Source organism: Perna viridis, chromosome 6, assembly GCF_037379345.1.
Source record: "Perna viridis isolate PV_CMFRI_1.1 ecotype Kerala chromosome 6, ASM3737934v1, whole genome shotgun sequence".
In the NCBI taxonomy this organism is placed as follows: domain Eukaryota; kingdom Metazoa; phylum Mollusca; class Bivalvia; order Mytilida; family Mytilidae; genus Perna; species Perna viridis.
The window spans coordinates 3,263,615-3,286,909 of NC_142450.1; the positions used below are offsets into that span (position 1 = coordinate 3,263,615).

The 23,295-nt window shown below is 33.1% G+C and overlaps 1 protein-coding gene across 3 annotated transcripts; it reads right to left on the reverse strand.

The window, feature by feature from the left end:
- Nucleotides 1–2,595: 2,595 nt before the first annotated feature.
- LOC148613234 (uncharacterized) lies at nt 2,596–15,326 on the reverse strand. 3 transcript variants are annotated; one of them, XM_088586494.1, is made up of 11 exons: nt 15,212–15,326; nt 14,284–14,570; nt 14,062–14,109; nt 12,205–12,419; nt 11,093–11,182; nt 9,695–10,019; nt 8,376–8,552; nt 6,481–6,534; nt 5,513–5,638; nt 4,345–4,471; nt 2,596–3,871 (listed from the first exon to the last, which is right to left on the reverse strand). In XM_088586494.1, the coding sequence occupies exons 2-11, from the start codon at nt 14,567–14,569 to the stop codon at nt 3,622–3,624; spliced, it is 1,698 nt and encodes a 565-aa protein (XP_088442620.1). In that variant the 5' UTR covers nt 14,570; nt 15,212–15,326; the 3' UTR covers nt 2,596–3,621. The 3 variants fall into 3 exon arrangements, with proteins under 3 accessions (XP_088442620.1, XP_088442621.1, XP_088442622.1); XM_088586495.1 differs by lacking the exon at nt 15,212–15,326 and adding an exon at nt 14,860–14,984; XM_088586496.1 differs by lacking the exon at nt 6,481–6,534.
- Between the last annotated feature and the right edge of the window lie 7,969 nt (nt 15,327–23,295).

The following is a 23,295-nucleotide window of genomic DNA, read 5'->3' on the forward strand; positions in this document are numbered from 1 at the left end:
AGCTGAGAGGTTATTTAATTGAAATCAATTATATAAATACCAACATTTAACAAATACGATGACATAAATATACAAATTTAATCCAACTTACATAAGGGGGGGGGTAAACGGAACAGCTGTTATTTTTGCTACGCCTAGAAAAAATTTTCACAAAAATTACCGTATTTGCCATATTAGAAATTGTTATTTGAGAACACAAAAAAGTAATGGTATAAATATAGAATTACTTGCTGTATTTAAATCAAATGATGAGATCACGAAAAATCACCATTATCACTCTTTGATTTATTAAGCATTTAATTGGAACAAGTGATATAATTCTGTTTTGAAATCTTTGAGGAAACCACCGTCGGACCTTTTGGATTGGTAAACATAAGGCTTATGTTGGCCAACAATGGAGTTCGCCCTGTTGACCTCCTTAGCACTTACAGTATTGGACCAACGTTAGAAATCCAACGTTGAACCAACGTACGTATGCTGTCTTTGATACTATTGTATCTTTTAATATTTCAAAATTTCTTTTCAAATATTTCACTTAAAGTAACCTAGTATAAATAGATCAAAATGTAGAGACCTTGAGTAATTATTTTTGTTATTTTATGTTCTTTGTTGTGTGTGTCTGTTTTCCATGTCTGTTTTCCATGCCTGGTCTTTGTACCTGGATTACATTATTTTGATTTCAGTTAGAATCGTGGTTCCTTTGATTACTTTTTGATATAGTACATACGTATTTTGATTCATGAATTTACAGAGCTTCTTCATGACCACGTGACAACGCTAATCATAGACCTATTATTTGGACTAAGATTCTTTTTAATAAAAAAGGGACAGTTCAGTGCTTGTTCTAGAATTTCCGAAAAAGGGGACTGCAATAAATTGCCGCATGTTGGATCCGCCTATGTACATGTACCTCTGTACAGAAAATAGAAACGAAGAATCCAGTCAACGGAGACCTCTCTTTGATCATCAAATATTTTCTGCAATAACTATTTGTAATGTTGTACCATTACATGATCAACATTAATAATATTATATTCAGCATCAATACATGTAGACAGTGACAATTTATACAGCGTATGCATACATATACATGCTTTTACATACTAAGTGCTCGAAAAATAATTTGTGGTCTTGGTTACCTATTTTTCAACGAATTACAAAAGATTTATGCATAGCTTGTATAGTGAAGGAATTAACGCATAATTTGGTAACTGTGATTACGTGGGCCTAGTACGAATGGATATACTAGACGATGTACAGATCCATTGTGGTCTAATATGTGAAATCTCATTTTACACCGATAAGATGTAATTACACAAACCGAGTTTCAAGATTCAACAGTTACCCTTGTACATGTATAATCTGTAAACATAAGGTATCGGAGTAATATGTAGCCACAAACGAATCCCCATACACAGCCAAATGTGCCATAGATGATTATCATTAGTTGCTTGATTAATTTATATGATTATCATGTGACAATTTACATTTGATAGTGATATAATTAAATGATTGTCATATGTAACTATTGGTTTGCTAAAATGTAATTAAAAGGTGTTTCTCGTATGAAAAGAAACATCTGTTTTTGTAAGATGTTCTTACGATAATGTGAACTGAAATATGCACTTAACCCATGTGGTAATATTAATATGTTGCACTTGACCGCTTGGTGACTTTGGCCGTGTTACTACTATCAGTGAGTTTCTAATGATTTCTGCTTTATGACATTTGTATGTTTTTTCAATTGTCCTTATACTCTTTTCTTGCTACTTGGCCATTTTGAAGTGTTAAACGTGAAAGTACGCCAAGGTTCATATGACGTTACAAGTGTTACGTTGCCTAAAACAACAAAGTATCAAACATACTTGAGCCAATATTTGTTTTTGCCAGTGTTCTATATAAACCAGTCAATTTGAACTGCAAACTTTATCTTGTGTTTGTATCAGAAATCAGAAATAAAGATATATAGTTTTAGACCATACAGCTGGAAAACCAACATTGTGTAATAGAATTATTTAATAGAAACTGTACATGACAGCATTGATAACTTACTTAAAATATAATTACTGAAAAATTCTCCGTAAAATCAGCACTGAAAATAAACTGTGTTTACTGAAAATGTAAAACACAGTACTGAAAACTAATTTGTAAAATATAACTGCTAAATATGTACTGCAAATTCAGTACTCACAACGTACTGTAAAACAGACCTGAAAAACTAAAACAACACCGAAGACGTACTGTTACTATTGATGACAGTATTCATATACAATATTACAGTTACAATATAAAATACAAATGTGTAAACTTCACGTTGTCAAATAGTTGATCGCTTAGACTATATGAATGAAATTTTGAAATCCAAAACATATTAAAAGTTTCAAGTAAAGTACTAATTCCTGATTCATTAAAACCAATGATTTTTCAAGGCTGTATACTTCTATTCCACATACTCAGTTAAAATCCCGACTTAAAACATTATACATCGTTGTTTTTTTTAAAGATGGTACACCTAGATATAAATATACAGTTCTAGGTAGAGATTCCCCATACTTTGTAAGAAATAATTCCAAATCATCTTCCAAATATACAGAGGAAGATGTTTACAAAATGCTAGAATTTTTAATCGATAACATATTTGTCCAGTGTGGTGGACGTGTTTTTCATTAAACGATCGGCATTCCAATGGGAACAAATTGTGCTCCTTTAATTGCTGACCGATTTCTTCACTATAATGAGGCTAACTTTATAGCTGATCTGATCCGAAAGAAAGAATATCATTTGGCTAGATCCTATAATCTCATTTTCCGCTATATAGATGACGTATAATCTTTAAACAATCCTAATTTTGGGGATTTGGTACACCGCATCTACCCCAAAGAACTTGAGATAAAGGATACTACAGATACTGTGAAGTCAGCCTCATATCTTGACTTACACTTAGAAATCGATGGGAAACTATTGACCAAACTTTACGACAAACGTGATGACTTTTCATTCAGAATTGTCAACTTTCCTTTCATCTGGGGCAACATCCCTTCAGCACCAGAGTACAGAGTGTTCATATCACAACTCATAGGTTATGCTAGAGCTTGCCGAAATTACACAGACTTTTTGTATCGCGCTAGAACTGTAACAGACAGGCTTCTTGAACAGTGTTATATTGCTACAAGATTGAAGTAATCACTACAGAAGTTTTATGGTCGTCATCATGAACTCGTGGATCGTTATGGTGTATCCATCTGCACCATGAAAACTTATTTATTCAACGGGTCATAGTTTTCCTTTCCTCGTTTGTCTACCCCGGATTTGACTTTTTATGAGCAACTCTGCGGGTGTTTCTAGAAAAGCAGAGGACGCTTACAATACATGGTCTATACTCCCAGTTTTTAGTAGAGTCTGAGTTGCTCGTTTGCTTTTGTTACTTTGTATGTATGATTTTAGTTACTTTATGTTCTTTGTTGTGTATTTTGTTTTTCATGTCTGGTCTTTGTCCCTGGATTACATTCTTTTGATTACCGCTATAACCTTGGTTCCCTTGATTACCCTTCCGTATTTTATTTGCAGTTTTAAAAAGTTATGCCATTTTACTATTTTTGCAATAAGGTCCGCACAATAATTTCAAGCTTTCTTTTTGTAATAACAAAAATGCAACGTGACGTCACCTTCGGAGGTTTTATCAACCATAGGATGAGAACCACCAAAAGCGTTATAGTTCGAAACAGTAACATTCCCGTTATCCCACGTGATATACTCGTTGTTCGCTATCATTCCTTTCACCTGTTGGCATCCCGTGGTTTTATTATTCCTTATAAGGTAAAAGGGTGTGTCTCTTGGCAGATCAATTGGCGAGTCAATATCGCCATCACTTCTGTAAAATAACATTTAATACCAAAAAAAATGTATATCATTACATGAAAATATGTTGTTGTTTACACAATTAACATTGAAAAAGCATTAACGCGGTAATCACAGGTAACATAAATTAAGTCGAACATGTAGCTAAAGAGCCGAGCCTCGAGAAAATTGTCCAAATTAATTAACATCTTACTATTGTGTTTACTATGAAAATATATCTCAGATCAGATGTTCTATGCATTTTTTTTGCTGAATTTTACCTGACATTGCATGAGAAAATAAATTTCTGTCTCTTTTATTATGATTTAGAGGCGGACCCTTATTGTTCCGCCCTTTATTTACTTTTGAAATTTTCATTTTCGATCTTTTCGGATTTCCGTTCTTTGCTTCTATCGTTCTGATTCCTTTGTTTAAAACTTGTGTAATGTAACTAGCGTTCAAAAAATTCAAACATGTTGACCACGAAATTAATAAATATATGTATACCTGCAACAGAATTTTAAATCGCGTCCTCCCTTATATGCACTGCCATCCGGGGAATACTGATTACTCTGACTACAACTTGAGTGTGAGGCAGTTGTGTACTTCCACTGAACATAGCCATCCAAAAATCCTTGAAATGAGAAAAAGGATAACACATACAAAACTTAACGCATTTAAGAGTAATCAAGATTCGAGCGATAATAAAAAAGTATATTCCAAGGGTACAAATACTATACAGGGAAAACTTAAACGAACTTGAAAAAGCCCAAATTACTTGTAAAAAGAAACAACAGAAGTAAATCAGCAATCCGAATTTCACTAAAAGCCGGGAGCATATGCGTGTACCAATGAGGTAAGCATCCTATGCTTTTCCAGAACCGTATTGTAAGATGTCTAGCAATGTTTAAAAAATCCGCGTTGTTTTGCAAGCTCTGACAAAGTGCACGATTTGTGGCATTAAACTCCACACGCAAGTGCTGAAAGGATGTTGCCTAAGATGAAAGGAAAGTTGACAATACTGATCGAGATGTCATTGATCTTGTCGTTTGGCCACCAGTTTTCCTTTTTGACTGATCTCTAAATGTATGTCAAGAAATACGATGGAATTTACAGCGTCTGTAGTATTCTTTTTCTCAAGTTCTGTATGGAAGATGCAATGTATAAAATCCCAGAAACTAGGATTGGTTATCGATAATACGTCATCCATATAGTAGAAACTGAGATCAAAGTATCTGGCTAAACGATGTTTCTTTCTTTGGATCACATCAGCTATAAAGTCAACCTCATAAGAGTGATAGAATAAGTCATAGCGTAACGGAGCAACACTTAATCCCATCGTAATGCCGATAAATTGATGAAAAAAAAAACAAAAAAAAAAAAAAAATAAAAATAAAAAAAAAAACAAAAAAAAAACGCGTCGACATACGTATCAAATTTGAAGACCTTACAGCCTTCCCCCACTCAACACTTAGACTGTGAATCAGTGTGTTTTTGTTTTGTTTTATCAGTTTTCGTGCATTGTCCACAGCATCCATAATAATTTCAATGTTATTTAGTTCACATTTATGGAGCGTGGTTCTGGGTACTTACGACCTTAAGAGGGACAAAAAATTCGTTTTCTATGATGTTTAAATCTCATCTTAAAGTAAATAATTAGAATTTGAAATATTACCGTTTGGGCACCCTTGGTATTTAGTTACACAATAATTTCCTTTAGGCCATTTCATCACTTGTCTGTATCCGCCATTGTCTCTTTTAACGCAGAAGTATAGATAAATATATTCTCTTTCTTTTCTTCCTGAAATCATCATATATGATTAGTAACCTGACGTCAGTTTCACAAAAAGTCGTAAGTGTGATATTGATCGTAAATCATGACGTCACAATGCAATTTTAGTTTATGACGTCATTACTTCGATCAACTTTACACTTACGACTTTTTGTGAAATCGAGACCTGGTTTCTGTAACAGACCCTTCTGTGCTAACTGTAGGACAGCCGATGAGCGTGCATTTATGGAGAATGATTAATAGACACATCCGGAATTTATTTTGTACTGCGCCAAGCCTTACCTCGCGAAAAAATATGTACCGCAAGCTCCTCGACTTACCACGAAACATATTACAGAAATATACCTACATGTCGTTTGTTTGTAATACGTTTTTTATATACTCTCAAGAACAAGATATACATCTTCCCAAATGCACTCTTAACCATGAAAACCCGTTCAATTATTCTGTACCTCTGTATGTATTTTATCATCCTGAGAAACCAAATTCATACTTAGCAGAGGAATACTGCCCATATATGAAACTTCAACACTTCAAACTTCTGTCACATCTTTTCCATCATTTTAGCTGACAACACCTCTGTGTAAGTTTCATGGAATTTAAAAACAATACATGTAGTATATACATGTATACGTACATTTTGTCTTAATGAACATTCGTATCTTACAAGTTAACAAGTTGGTGAGTGTATATAGACAAAACCTATAACATCGTCGTAAACCGAAACACATGACATTAATAAATCTATTAAAATAACTACATTTAAACTAAGTAAAACATCAGTACACAGTATTTACATAAACAAAATATTCATTAATAAAAACATAAAACATAGTGGCAGACACACTTACTGACATTTGGAAGCTGTGGACTAGATATCTGGGGGAGTCCGGCAGATGCTACAACTGATTTCTAAATATTGAAAAAAAACTTTAAAGAGGTAAAAGATAACCTGGGGAGAGCCCAGCAGTTTAAGAACATAAATGTATTTGTGCAATCTGAATTGGGGATTATAATTCCAGAAAAATGGAATTGAAAACACCAAGACGAGTATAACGAGTGCCCCCAAGAAGATTAACTGTAGTCATGTTGTCCTTAGCTCTGTGGTCACCGCCTCGTCTGGGCTTCCTGCAGCTGCTGACACGTGTCTGGTGCCTTTAAATGTTTGAATGTCATTCGTAACAGAGTTCATGTCTTTCTCTAATGCGTAGACGTTGGCTGACAATTCTCGAATTACACTGAGAGGTTCATTATTTATATTTTGATTCTTTTCATGCACTACCGAAAGTTCTTTTTAGGCCATGATTATCTCAGCTGTTCCATCTGACGTCCCCACAGGTATAGTTTCAGTCATTCCAATATCTGGCTCTTCAGCTGTTACGGTTACCTCCCGTGTATGACCATATGATTTATACAATCAATGAAATCAAGTGGGATCGGCGCGCATTCCCAGGAAAACTTATTCCAAGTTTTGAAAGTTCAGTTTTAAGCTGATCAGCAGTCCAATTTTCTAGTAATGATAAATTATATCGGTAAAATTACGATGCACATAGCGACCCCCGTTGCTTGCCTTCGGAGGTATCGTTCGTGTGTTACAATAAAAATACTACGTGATTTACGTAACACATGTTATGAATAGATGCACAAAATGAACGTAAAACGGCTATTGAAGTCCAATAAATATGAAGCTTGGAAAGCTACATTCCATCAAGTGAAATTCACTGAAATTTGTTTGGGGTCCAGCTGCCTCTGCCTAAAATATTCCATGACATCATGCATAGGTCATATGACTTGTGCATGTCTATCTAAATATAACTGTGAATTTAGGGGAACCAGGAGGGGAGAACAAACGTATATAAACCAACATTAAAAATGTTCATAAAGTCCACAAATTTTTCGGTTTTGAATTCTATGTACACTAAGTATGTAACTCACAGTAATTGAGTTTAAGTAGCATCGAGTATATATTGAACATTTACAACATTATTGCATTCGTCGACTAACAAAATGTTTTACGGACGATTGTAGTTGGACCATGATATAGAGCAGATTTTACTCATTTAACTGGGGGTTGTCGATGATGTGGACAAATGGTGACACGGACTTTTGATGTATAAATGGGCAACTTGAAGTTCTAGTCAAAATAACTATATATGGCATTGGACCCCTAACCCAAATTCATAAAATGTAGGGACCATTATGGTAAATTTGGGATTGACCAACAACTGTAACTGGACATTATGCTCCCATAGACAACATCGCTTGGTTTCACTATGAAGCATATGGGAATTTGAAGTACAGTCAAAGACCAGTTCGTGACAAGTCGTAACTAGTGAGTGTACATAAATCATATAAAAACATGTACTTCCCAGATATTATTCACTAAGTGTACATTAGTGTTTTCTTACGAATGATTCGTACAAAGTCAACTTTTTTTTTACAATATCACGATCTCACAACAATGGTTTAATTTCCAAACAGAAATCTAACACGGAAAATTTCGATACGATGACAAATCAATTTTGACAATACCTGGATAACTGCATTTCCACAGACAGAAAACGTCGGTTAAACTAATAAAATACGATAATTTTATCCGTAAAAGATTGGATGCATTATTTTATTTCTCACCGATTGTATTTAATAGGACGTTGAAAAAATTAAATCGGCAAAATAAAAATCTTCTAAGTAAACGAACAAATCATTTCACAAATATTTTCGTTTATTTAATTTTCAATACTAATACCTGTAAAATGTCCGCTCTGGGACCAGTCATTCTTACCAGAGTCTGTGCACCATGTTACCTGGACACTATCCCAATGTACACCAGTTGGGCATGTCGAACGACCGTAAGGTTGTGACACTGTTTTCGGCAATGCATATGTACCCTCTGGCCAAACAGTGGGAACTTTGACTTTTTCGTCTAGATGAATAATTAGAGAAAGCAAAATGTCATAATATTTATTTAATGTAAAAAAAAAAACAGGTCTCCTCATAAACATAATCTATGCAACGCATTAAAATAAAATCCGAAATATCATTACAGAATAGTTACAGTCCACCTTATAACCAATTTGATTAAAATAAGACCAACTCATTGTTGAATTCAATAACTGCATGTATGATCTAAGAATACTCCATTCTACTTACTGATCAGGTGACCTTTTCAAAATCCTCAGGTGTTACCCTTTGAACAATACTTTCAAAACCACAAAAATTAAATTCTAATTGGCTGATCAGTAAGGTCATCAAAACAGAAGGTAGAATGGAGTGTTGTTAGATCCTACATGCGGTGACTGAATGGAAAAAGATATAGGTCTAATCTTAGTTAGTTGTGCTTCATAACCTCCTTCAATACGGTTTATGGATCTCACTATATAAAATTATAATATTAAAAATGGATAAAACGATAAACTGATCTCTCTCTGTATGGTGTTTTGGTCTACCTGCACTAACAACGTTTACAAAGTACTTTACAGAGCTGTAATGGGTGTTTGCGCATTTACGACTTTTATGCTAAATACTAATACAATTGAAAGATTTTATATTTAAAACGCCAAATTAAAGTTGTGACGTGGTGCTTTATTTACCTAACAGCGATGATAGTTTTTTTTTCACTTATCTATATTACTTTGTTTTGTCAACTTTAGAAACATCCGATGATTCCACGCATGGTTCAAAAATTGTATGTAGGCATGAATGAAAAAAATCAACATATTTTTTGTATTTTTACAAAGATTGTTTTTTTTTTTTATTAAAATTCTTCATCAATTAAGGAATGGAAAACGTCTTCAATAGTTGAATTTTCTTTAGCATTTTAACAATTTTTATTTGAATTGAATCTAATACTATTTCTTTATACTGAGGATGTGATGCTGTTCGAAAACATAGGGCATGCAGACATCAGTACCACTATTGTAGTGGGAGGTGCTTTCCAAAAATACAAACTACATTTTTTTTCGTTTTTTCTCATTTATTTCACGTTTAGAATGGAAAGAAGTATAAAAAATAGCACAACACCTGTGTTTCTTTCCAATTACATTATAATAATACAATATGACGAACCTTTCGGTGTTTCTATATTTTCAGTATATTCCCGTAGCGCCTGTACAATTAGGTTTTTCTTTTTTATTGTATCCTCAACTGTCGTTTTTTCAGTGCATAAACTCTCCATGATATACTTGTTGAGCCGTTCCCAGAATTTCCGTTGCAGCATCATGTCAATACTAACAAGTTTCATTGAGATTGGTTCGGGATCATCTTTTGTTCCAACATTCAAACGGGACAGATAAGCTCCTACCCGATTTTTATGAGAAGGATGTGAGTTAAATACTCTTAAGTCAATCTGTTGTTCTTTCATATCTGCCGTTGTGAATATTGCTTCCGGAATCTAAATTTCGGATGCATTTATAAAACTAGTTTAAACACGTTAAAATAAAATAGAATTGAATAGTTAAATGTGATTATACATAGTGCAAATATATTGTATAGTTTTTTTTTACAAATAGAAAAGCATTTTGTTTTATTTTTAACTTTCATATAAATGAAAAAAAGCATCAATTATATATGGGTAAGAGTAATCAAGGGAACCAAGGTTATAGCGGTAATCAAAAGAATGTAATCCAGGGACAAAGACCAGACATGGAAAACAGACATACACAACAAAGAACATAAAGTAACTAAAATCATACATACAAAGTAACAAAAGTAAATGCGCAACTCGGACTCCACTAAAAACTGAGTGCACTGGACCAGGTGCGCCGGTATGGTAAGCGGTAATGAAAGAATAGGCAAATCGGACTCACCAAAAACTTTGGCGTATAAACAAATGAATATTGTGTAATTATATCCTAGCATAGCTATGTATGCGAAGTAAAGGTACATCTTCTTAAAGTCGGCATTTCATCTAAAATGATATGATAACTACGGCGATTGTGTTTACATTGGCTTCAAAAGTGTTACGGCAAAATATGGCTGACAAATTTAAATAAACAAATATGGCTACTGGTGGCCGTCTTGAAAATCAGGCAACCTACTGTTTTTATGATTTTCAATAGCAGCAGAAAAATACTGAAGCAACGATGAAAAGAAATAAGAAAACGTACAAGGTCTTAACGTGAAAACAAGGAATAGGATTGATGTACGTACACAATGTAGGAAAGAAAATATAATTCTAATATATACTCAGTTAAACCTTACCGGTGCACCTGGTACATGCTCCCTGTTTTAAGTGGAGTCCGAGTTGCTCATTTGTTTTTGTTACTTTCTATGTATGATTTTAGTTACTTTGTGTTCTTTGTTGTGTATGTCTGTTTTCCATGTCATTACATTCTCTTGATTACCGCTGTAACCTTGGTTCCCTTGATTACTCTATAAAGGTGTTGACGTTTTGCTGCTAAGTCGGTCATTTGTCATTTGGATGCTAGAAACCCGCTCTTGAACAAACATGGAACCAGCAAGTACCTGATCTTGAATGTGTTCAAATAATGCTATATCCGAGATCTGGTAACGTCGAATTTCCTTTGTTCCAACTTCTGCAGCTAATACAACATGCTACAAAAGTAAACGATGAAAAAGACATATGCAATGTTACTGAGATCTGTACTACTCATTACGACATCGAGAATAGCAAGCTTAAAAACTCTTAAACAAAGAGCACAATCCATGTCATGTCAAAACTGCTTTAAAATATATTATTTTAATTTCTATGTGAAGACCTTATGAGCGAATCGATGTTAATACCACAAATGCTATCTTTAACAGTTTAAGAACAATATCATAGCTTTATCCCTTACTAATGAGGCTATTCAACGGTTTAATTAACTTATTGGGTAAGTATCAAGCTTTCCGTGCTTTGTATGGAATATTACCGTAAAACAAAGGGTGAAGATACCCGCTGGTATTAATCCTCTACAAGTACATCTGTATTTTAGAGTGAGTGCCTTGTATCGATTGAAACAAATATCCCTTTGATCGTTAATTTTGAATCAAGTTTAACAATATCAATTGTTTGTAGCGACATTATATACCGTATAGTAAGAATATTGTGCCACATTCCCGTTCGAGAAATCGGTAACACAAAAACTCATCAGATATAAGTCCAGAAAATTTACAATAATTTCCAGTGGAAAGTTTCTATGGACAGGGTTACATGTAGATGAATACCGCTAAGAATCATGGAAAATGTGATACATATTTTGTTTTTATTTTTTTATTTTTATTTTTTTGTTTAAAACGTTAAACTAAATAGAAATTAGCATGTGGTTTTCATATATGCCCTGCTCAAAAGACATAAGAGATATAAATTGTATAGGATGTACTGTAAAATTTAAAATAAGGGGAGATAACCCTGTAAATGACACTAAAATACACTAGAAATCATTGGATTTTCAATGTAAATATCTCATTAGAACACACAGAATGGAACAAATAATTATACTTTTCATCAGATAGACATATAAAGCATTTAAATAAAAAAATATAAAAACGTGTAGCTTTTTCATGTGTATTACATACTACAGAACTTGCATGATTCTTAGCTGGAGTACTATTTAATATGTGAATTATATACTTACAGTCCCCCATTTCTCTATGAACTCTATATATTCATTTTTATCATATGTTGGACTTAAACTGCAAACAGCAGCTGCAAACTCGTCAGTTACTGAATTGTATTGACCGCTGTAAGGGTTATATAAAGGTTGTCGGAACGAATCATACACGCAGATCTTTTGGAATTCCTGGACAATCAGATAGTTAGAAAATACGTGGTCTTCCATGTAAATACGCTCTGCAAAATAATAACTCAGTGAAAGATCTCAAAAAGTGGATTTATTAACAATATCATTGACTCTGATCAGTAATGTAGCTTCTTAAGTTACTACATATACAGTGAAGTTGATATTCATGTGAATATAGGACCATGACACAACCAGCCCAGCAATTGTGGAAATTTAGTAATATACGATTCATGAGACAACCAACACAGCAGTTATAGAGAATATCCTTGATACAATCACAGTAAATGATATAGTTTGGAATGTGGAGTTTTCATATCACACATTATGCGCTATTCAAGAGCTTGCTGTAGCTATGCAGACTTTTTCTACCTCGAAAAGCGTCTCACAATAATGCTTCCGGAACAGGGTTATGCTGTTACTAGTTTGGAATAATCAATACAGAAATTTTATGGTCGCCATCAAAAACTCGTGGATTGGATCGTTTCGATGTATCCATCTGCACCATGACAACCAAATGGTTCAATGTATCAGTTTTTCTTCCTTCTTTCGTCTACTCCGGACTTAATTTTTTATGAGTAAATCGGTGGCTGTTTTCAAAAAAAAATTTGAGGACGCTTACCCTACCGTTGCACCTGGTACATGCTCCCAGTTTTTATTGGAGTCCGACTTGTTCATTTCTTATGTTGCTGTGTACTTATTATTTTGTTTTTTTCCTACGTTTTTTTTATTGTGTGTTACTGTTTTCCCTGTTTGGTTTTTGTTCCTGGATTACGTTCTTTTGATTTCCGCTAGAATTGGAGTTACTTGGAATGCTCCTATATGAGACAACTAACATAGCGATTATCATAATTTGTACATGCGACAACCACCCTTAATAACTGAGTTAAGTATATATGTAGTGAAGGACAACCAAACAAGCATTACAAATGCGTGTCCATATACAACAATACTACAGTACATGTATTTAAACATTTATACAAAGTATTGATCTTACTAAAGGGTTGTATCTTACCTGCACCTGCTACAACTACACAATTACGGTGTATTGATTTGAAATAAGAAAACAATTCATGGTTGAGACATAGAATCTGGGTAAAACGCCAGGGTTAGACGAGGATTTTTTTTCGATTCGTACCGACGTCGCATATCGTTTTATTTCTAGTCAATATACTTTTAGTGTCTTTAGACTGCAATGCTTATCACATTTTCATTCAAGTGTTTTTATACGACATGTTTATTACTGTTCTACCCCATCATTGACTCCGATAATGACGCTACGATAAACATGTAGTGCATGCATGATAAGAAAGTAGGAATAGCCAAAGTGTAATATACTGTCAGTGACTATATATCATTGGTAAAAATACTGCATTTTGGTTTCTCAGATAGAACGATTGTAGTATAAAATTTGAATAACATAAACGGATCAAAAATGAAACAGAAGATAATCAAAATAAGAGAATCAAAACTGCAATGTAGAACGTTCCATGCTGCAGATAGGTTGGTGAAAATACATACGTACTAAAACATGCAGGAGGTTTTTATTCATCGTTTGCTTCATTTTAAATTAAAGAATTCCTGTTATTAATTTCAGAGCAAGCACCTGCGTTTGTATAAACAAACGGCACTACAATGTGATTGTAATGGATCGAGTGTATCAGTTCGGTAATGATAGATTCAAAACAAACTTACGTGAACTAGACATGAAAGCCTTTCTTTCAACCATGTAATTCCCGTCACCTGAAGAAAAATGAAAAGAAATCAAGTAAACATTTAACAAGTTTAACGTTCCAAGGTACTAAAACTTCAATGTTCTGAAATGGGGATACTTTTACCAAGGAAACAGATCTTTACTTTTCTATGTATTACTAGATTAAAAAAAAACAGTTTAATGATTTTTTAATCAATTCTTACCTGAAACTTTAATTGATCCTAACAGTTTGTCTGTATACGCCTTATCCCCATAAAACCACGTGACATCTGATTTTTCTTTGCAATATTGTGAAAAGCGTCCATATTGTTGAGTAAGTTGATCGTTTTCTATGATTTGTCGGTCTAAAATGCCTGGATCCGGGCCTCCAGAAATAGGATTAACACCATCTGGATTACCAAGTACTAGATTGTATCCCTTACCAACGACGTCGGTACAGATTACGATGTCGACGAGGAGAAGAAACGTCCCTGCCCTTATCATGTTCATGCTGATTCATCATAGAATAATAATTAAAAAAAAAGATATTTTTTTGTTATCATACATTTCTTTTGAGGAGAATTTGTGTGCAATTGAGGTAGGAACAAAAAAAAACAGTGAACTTAATGATAATTTTCTGTGTTTGTTATTTCGTAATGTAAATTTAAACATTTATCTGTTGTGTACTATTATGTTTTATTGTGTATAAATCTTATACATATGTATTATGTTTTGATAAGGAGAACTTTTTGTTACACACATTTTTAACTACACAATATTAAGGTATGTTTTTTCGATACCTTAAGACTAATTCTTTAAAAAATCGATCGAAATGATACGCTTGTCCTCAATGACAGATATAGCCCATTTGTAAATTAATCTTCTTCTGCAGTCCACTAAACTAAAAACAAAACAGAGCAATTTGGACTAATGAACATATCAAGAATATGAAATATTATATGCCCTTCCGGTGCACATTGTTCAAGCTCAAATGTCTGAATGAAATGCTTAATTGAACGTTTACGGTGGTTGTACTTTCGGTTTCAACATGGTGTTTTTTTTCCTTGTTGTCTTTGTCCTGCGATATTCGAGTTATCAATGATAACTATTAAGTTTTCAAAAATGATACCATAAAAATCATAAACCACCTACCTTTTTTGTTATCCATTTATCAATATTGTTATCACTACACCTTGTGCTTTTGAGTAAAGTTATATGTCGTATCTAATCAGTGATTTTTAAATAATTATCTAAGTATGTCAATAAGTGTGGAGGGAGAAAAAATATTAGTTAAGATTAACAACAGGCAAATTGTAAAAATAACACAACAAATACATTTACAGGTAATCTATTCACACAAATCGCATGTAATATAAAAGATACTCAAGAATAATATTCATTACTTGTACCGCGCTAGACTTCTTGCAATTAGGCTTCTGGAACCGGTATATGTTGCTACAAGTTTAAAGATATCACTACAGATGTTTTATGATCGCCACTAAGAACGTTACGGTGTATTCAGTTACACCATGAAAACTTATTTGTCCAACGAATCATAGTTTTCCCTTCATCTTTTGTCTACTCTAGGCGACTTTTATGAGCAACTACTCGGCAGGTATTTCTAGAAAAGCAGAGGACGCTCGCCCTTCCGGTGCACCCTGTTCATGCTCCCAGTATTTAATGGTGTCATAGTTACTCATATACATACACGACAAAAAAAAAACACTTATCTGACAAGTTTTTCAAGGATCATTTCTCTATTTAAAACTTATTACTCTCAGCATCACAAGATTTATTAGGAAAATTTGCAATATTATTTTGGAAAAATAAGTTTTTTAACAGAGTTATCCGCCCTTGAAATGTTTATTTTGAATGCGTATCAATGAAATTATAATTCAATTTACCAAAATGATAAGGACAATTATATTTATTACCTTGATTCTGATGGTATAAATAGTCAAATTACACTTTCAAAATATTGGATTTTCCGTACTGTTTCGCCCTCTGCTTTTGTCAGTTTCTACGGAAACTTATACTTGAATTTTATGGGAACGAATATGATTAGAGGCAATAAATGCAAACGCAAAAAGATAACACCAAATTGTCTTTAAAAAGTGTAAAGTATTGTTGACATCTGAAAAATGAATATTGTCACGTTTGTTATTGAGATGTTGAAATATTTACTTTCTTGAAAACTTCAATAAAAAAAGATCAATAAATGGGGCAGGCTACTGCGTACTTTCATGTTATTTTCAGTACTATCAATAATAATAATGGCAATTGTATATCTTAAAGTCAGTGGGCCTTTACAAAAAAAGAACATTTTCTTGTTAAAATGAGAGAGAGAGAGGGAGAGAAACAGAGAGAGAGAGAGAGAGGACGTTATACCTAAAAAAAATGTTTATTTGCTATTAAAGAAAATATACACCCCTAACTGTCATCACTCGTCGATGTCATGAAAGAAAACAGGTCGGGCAATAAAATATAGAACATATCGGTCAAAGATATCGGTACTGTTAATATTGCCATTGTCTCAGGTAATGTATTTTTTCACCAACATTGCTGTTTCTTGTTGGCAATCAGTGGTGTTGCTGTTCCACAAAAGGTAAAAAGGCTTATCTCTCGGAAGAACAATTGACGAAGCAGTGTTACTGTCATTTCTTGTGCGGGGACACATGTTTTCTATAAAATCGTCCTATAAATGAAAAACAATAATATACCACGAAAATGCATTGAAAACAAAAAAAAGGTATCTACTGTATAAAATTTACTTTCACGTGATTGAAAACGTGAAAAAGTGAAAACAGCGACAAAACCATAAACTGAATGAGTAAAATTAATCATTCTGATAATTCGAACAATGTTTGTGTGAACTGACGTTTACAGCATGCTTTGTCTCTAATATCCCCTCCTTTAAGTACACATCATAAACATTCATTGACAATTTCCTTCATCGTGTCCTCAGGAAATAAGTGATTGGTACAAAGGTGGATTACAAATTAAAAAAAAATGTTGAAATGTAGTAGAAAAAAAATATTTTCTCGATGGAAATGTTTATTGATAACATGCTAAACCTTTGTTTTCGATGTACATGAGAACTTGATTTTTTGTAAGATTTTTTATCTTTAGATTTTAACAATATGACGAAACATTTAATGTTAAAAAAGTATTGCATTTCATTTCCAACACTAACAAATGATGTCTGTCGTGATCGATTTGATATAACAGCTTTCCTATGACTTTCCAAAATAAAGGATTAAAATAAAACAAACCAACCAAGACAAAAACACATACAGAACTTGTACATAGCCTCAATATAGTTTTCAAAACTTCTTTCATGCTTTTATTTTGTTCCACAATAAAGCATTAATTGATGACACTTAAATCACTAATTATGGTATTAGCAAATGTAAATTCTGCTTTTGAGGTAATTTGACATAAAACACAGCCTAAACAATTAAAATAAATTTTAGAAAGGAACCTTTTGTGACTATGTTTTGAAAGCTTTTCTGGGAGCTACAAAATTGTATTTGAGCTCTTATCATTACACTTGCAATGCAAAAGGTGCCTCTGGTGGAACAGAGCATGCTATCCTTTTCGGTGCACCTGATAAATGGTGTGTCACTTCAAGTTATTTTCAAATAGTTCAAATAGGTAGTATATGTAGTTTGGGTTTTTTTTGTGATGCCACGCCTTTCCTAATCTTTAAGGTATTTTTTTAGTATATAGTAGCATTTTATTCTGTTCACTACATTGCGTAATTGTAAATTGTCTCTGTTTCCATGTTCAAGCCATGTTGTCGTATTTATGGTGTATACATATGAATTTACCCATTATTGATGCTTCTGAATGTTTCTGAGTTTAACAACCATGGAATAAGTTTTCTTCTACCAGGAACTCTTTATCCTAAATAGGACGAACGAACATATTTTCATAATATGCTCCTGCCGATTTAAACGATAACTGTCATTATGAGATGTTTTTAGATAGATTATAAGTGATAACAGAAAACCCAACTCAGCTCAGGTGCGGATCCAGGGTTTAAGTTAGGGGGGACGTTAATTGAATTAAATGCCGTGCAAAGCAAGGCAAAAACATTATGGGGTGAAACTAGTGGTGAATTATTTTTTCTTACCGATTTGGGGGGGGGGGCGTACGACCGGTACGCCAGTCCTTGGATCCGCGCCTGCAACTATATACCGATTTCATCCGGAGGGGACATTCAAACTTCTTTCAAAACAGTTTGAATCAATCATAAAATTGAGGCAGCGATGGTTGCAAACAATGAATTTGATGAATAGAAAACTATTTTAATGATTAAGTTAAACACTTCCGCTTTGACAAATTTACTGTACCTCTTTTTTATCCACATTTTTTAATACTTTACTTTCTTTTAATCACGTCACAGACAATTTATTGTAAAAAAGACAAGTTCTTAAGTGCAATGACAATTGAGTGACGACTGACTTAGATAACAATGGTAAGATGTGTACAGTGAAACGAATTTAAACGGAACCATAATCAATCCTAAAACATGTCGTAACCCCGACACCTTCTAAAGTCTCTTTACATCGGACCATTAGAAATCCTAAAACTTATCTTAACCCCGACACCTTCTAAAGTAACTTTACATCCATTAATTTGAATGTATTTATTTATATTTTGAACCTCAGTTAACCGAACATTTGTCAAAATTACACACATTAAAAAGTTAAAAAGGATTCGGTTTAAACAGGTTGCATCATGATATGGAAAATCAATATTGGTTCATTTCCGTAAACAGTCAAAGACAAAACAAATATATATTGTCAGGAAACATTTTTTCTTTAAACACAAACTTAAAAAATGAAGAAAAAAAAAGAATGATACACATTTTATAAAGATTTTTGATAATGAATACCATTTTCTGGACAGGGCATGATTACCGTTTTTGAGAACCTGAAGTCACTCCCCTTTTATAATGCTACTGCTTTACTTATTGATGCATTCTTGTTGTCCTTATCTTCAATCTTGATATTTAATATTTTATTCGAATCTCTACATTGTGTAAGTAGATCGTATCTGTTTCCTGTTTTCACGGTTGGTCGTTTTTATGTATTTAAATGATCACACTGCTGACGCTGTGGTATTTCTACCGATATTTATGTAATACTGACTGAATTAAGATCATCCATAACAATACAGGAGGTGATACAAATAATATTTGATAGAGTAATCAAGGGAACCAAGGTTATAGCGATAATCAAAAGAACGTAATCCAGGGACAAAGACCAGACATGGAAACCAGACATAAACAACAAAGAACATAAAGTAACTAAAATTATACATACAAAGTAACAAAAGCAAATGAGGAACTCGGACTCCACTAAAACCTGGGGGCATGGACCAGGTGCACCGGTAGGGTAAGCGTCCTCTGCTTTTCTAGAAACACCCTCCGAGTTGCTCATAAAAAGTAAAGTCCGGGGTAGACAAACGAGGAAAGAAAAACTATGACCCGTTGAATAAATCAGTTTTCATGGGGCAGATGGATACAACATAACGACCCACGAGTTCATGATGACGACCATAAAACTTCTGTAGTGATGAATTCAATCTTATAGCAACATAACTCTGTTCCAGAAGTTTATTTGTTAGATTTCTAGCGCGATTCAAAAAGTCTGCGTAGTTTCGGCAAGCCTGGCATAACGTATGAGTTGTGATATGAACACTCCATACGCAGGTGCTGAAGGGATGTTGCCACAGATGAAATGAAAGTAAAGTTTGTCGTAAAGTTTGGACAATAATTTTCCATTACCATCGATTTCTAAGTGTAGGTCTAAATATGAGGCTGACTTCACAGTGTCTGTAGTTTCCTTTTTATCAAGTTCTTTAGGGTAGATGCGATGTATCAAATCTCCGAAATTAGGATTGTTTAAAGATAGTACATCATCTATATAGCAGAAACTGAGATTGAAGGATCTAGCCAAACGATATTCTTTCTTTCTGATCAGATCAGCTATAAAGTCAGCCTCATAAGAGTGAAGGAATAGGTCAGTAAGTAAAGGAGCAGAATTTGTTTCCATTGGAATGCCGACCGTTTGTTGAAAAACACGTCCACCACACTGAACAAATATGTTGTCGATTAAAAAATATTAGATTATCAACCAACTTACACCAATATTTATAGAAATGCCCAACCTTTATGAACCAAATATTTCGACAACTGGTCATTACGAACTGGAAATTCCTACAGCCGGTCATTAAGACATCACAGCCTTGCATTACGAATTTCAAAACAGGGCATCAATACGTGGCCATTATGAACTAAATCAAAATGCCGTACATGCCTAATAATTCAATTAATTAGGTTAGGATATTTAAGGTTGCTGAATGATGGTGCTGGTACTAGATACACTGAAATATTAGGTATGTTTAATCTTGAGCTTTAAATTTACGATTTGGGGGAAGGGGGGTTCTTGGAAAAAGGCAACTCGAAATGAATTCTCGAAGCGGGAGCAAATACTTTTCTATACAGAAATGCTAAAAAACAAAGGCGACTTCCGTGTTTTAGTGGTTTTCAAAGACGAAATGTGCTGTCAAATCTCATTCTTTTGCACGAATCGAGGTGTTAATCTTCAAAGTACATTTCTTTTCTCTTTTTACTCACTTAACTTGTGCGCTCTCTTAAAAGATTTCCAACAAAAATAGCTTGATTCCAGATCAAAATGCACTTAAAAACACGGTTTTTACGTAAGAAATGGCCAAACCATTTGTTTTTTTTTAAATTTCCTGGGTCCCATACCAGCTATAGGACAGTATCAATAAACCCAAGAACGATGACGGAAAAAACCCAAATATTTCGTAAATTATGGACGTCTGAAAAGTCATGGTTATAGAGATGTCGGGTATCGGGGGACTGGTCATGTGATTAATTAACTCATGATCTTAATCTTGTACTTGTCTATAAATTTACGATTTTTTTTTGGGGGGAAGGGGTGTTATTGGAAAAGACAACAAAACTTTAATGATTTATTTTCATAAATATTTGATTCATTGAGATATGAACTTTTAATTAAAGTGAAATCATATGTATTGACAATAGATTCTGACTATGTCCTGAAATAAAGTTGGTTAATAAAAGTATCAATGCATAGCCTTTTCCATATTAACCCTGTAATATGCACTTCGTATTAATAATGGCCCTCGGCACTGCATCGGTCCATTACAGTCATCCTTGGCCATTATTAATACCTTTGGCATGTTACAGGGCCAATATTGGAAAGGCCATACATTAATATTATATTAATATTCGCTTCCATTATTTTAAGGAAAACTTCAACTAATTATTTGAAATGTTCTATTTGCAAAATTTAAAGCTAAAAATTTATTTTACAGAAAAAAAATAATGTGTCATAATTTGTTCACCATGGGTGCATAAAATAATTACTTCTTCAACACAGGTTCAAAAAATGAATAGATGCAGGGTAGGTTTTTTAATCTAAAAATATAGAGTGCAAGCTTTGTAAAACAAAGTCTTTTGCCAGGAGTTTTGTAATTCAGAATGCTATTTTTGTGTAAATGTTGACTTTTTAGACAAATGTTATTTTTTATATTCTACATAAAAATTCTCATGAAATAAGCTTTGCTTGTTTTTGTCATTTTGCTTTATTTTTATCTACAGTTCAGTACCAAACATGCATTAACAAGACAGAAAGTTTAGAAGGCATATATTCAACATGTAAATTAGGTGGTTGCCAAATTTGTTTTAAACAATTAAATTTTGGGGCTACTTTTGATGTTTCTGGACATTCCCCTTTATTTTACATTCAACTTGTATCTCAATTTTTGATGTTCATTTTGAACAAGTTTGGTTCCTTTGAATATTATTGTATGCACAAATAGATGCTACGTCTGTTAAAAACGATACATTAAGTTGAATCATTTTTACAAAACGTTCAGAAATGTTAAAGATTACACGATCGGTGACTAAACCAATTTATGCTATCCTGTTTTTAACATGGTTTTTCTTGAATTATCTACATGCTAATCTTATAAGTTTGCTATGATCTACATCAAAACCTGCAATACATTATTATAATTTGAATCATGCATAAAAAGATAAGAAAATATTCGGTTGACATGAACTAATATTTTTTGCATGAATATTCTATGATACATTGTGTTTTTTTTACGAACCAAAACCCAAACTTAACATGTATGATTAAAATAATAAATAAATGATACATTGTAGTATATACAAATGATTCTATGATTATCATATAATTAACTTCTTATAATGATGTATAATATTGTTTTTAAGGGGCTTATAAGGATTTTCTTGTCAGTTACTAAAGATTATTGGATTGCCTTAAGCGGACACCTTTCATCTAGGTGGAGTTGTATTTGCTTTGTTTTGTTAGTTTTTGGTTTTATTTTTTAAATATTCACTATTTCCACCTTCGTTAAATAAAAATCGAGCACCGTGTGGTTATCATATGTGACCTATTTAGTGTAAATCAATTACCATCACTATGGACAATTTTAACAATGATTTATGAAACAGGTACAAACGTCCCATGTTCATTTCATCTGTGGTTGAGATAAATACATCATATTGATAAAAATATGAATATCATAGATTTCTTTCATATTTCGTTTAAAATTTCATCAAACATTTTGAATTTTGTGAACGGCGTTGTAATATTTTGTGCGGTTTTGGCGGGAGAAAATCCGGAATTGAAATTACCGAGAGTATTTCACAGTATGCATTATCGACAATTTTTACACATGTTGTCTTCGATCGATTATATATATATATATATATATATATATATATATATATATATATATATATATATATAAATTGATACAGGGAAGATAACGTAAACTCATAGAAGCACTGTAGAGAATAGAGTCGTCACATTCTGAGACATTGTATATGATAATACTAATAATAATAATAATCGTAGATGATTACTTGACACAGGCAAATTTAATAATCAGTATTCAGCAACTTTCGCTTTTCTACCAATACGAGTTTATTTCGATAACAGTGGAACTATTTCTAAATGCATGACAAGCTAATCTTTGCACCCAATCGTATAACTTTAAACTAAAAATAAAAAAAAAACAGTTCAATTCATATTTGTGAAAATTCCCAAGCCTAAGGTTCCACATTACATGGTGTTTCACAATTGCCGTAAACACAAAGAACATATATCATGTCAGTTGTAAGTAAATTTATTTTAATTGGACTT

Excerpts from the sequence above, each read along its gene's own strand:
- LOC148613234 (XM_088586494.1), bottom strand. The coding sequence starts at position 14,569 with ATGAACATGATAAGGGCAGGGACGTTTCTTCTCCTCGTCGACATCGTA. Across the intron at positions 8,553-9,694 it reads AAATATAGAAACACCGAAAG|ACGAAAAAGTCAAAGTTCCC; the intron begins GTTCGTCATATT and ends TTATTCATCTAG. Across the intron at positions 3,872-4,344 it reads GATTTAAAATTCTGTTGCAG|AAGTGATGGCGATATTGACT; the intron begins GTATACATATAT and ends GTTATTTTACAG.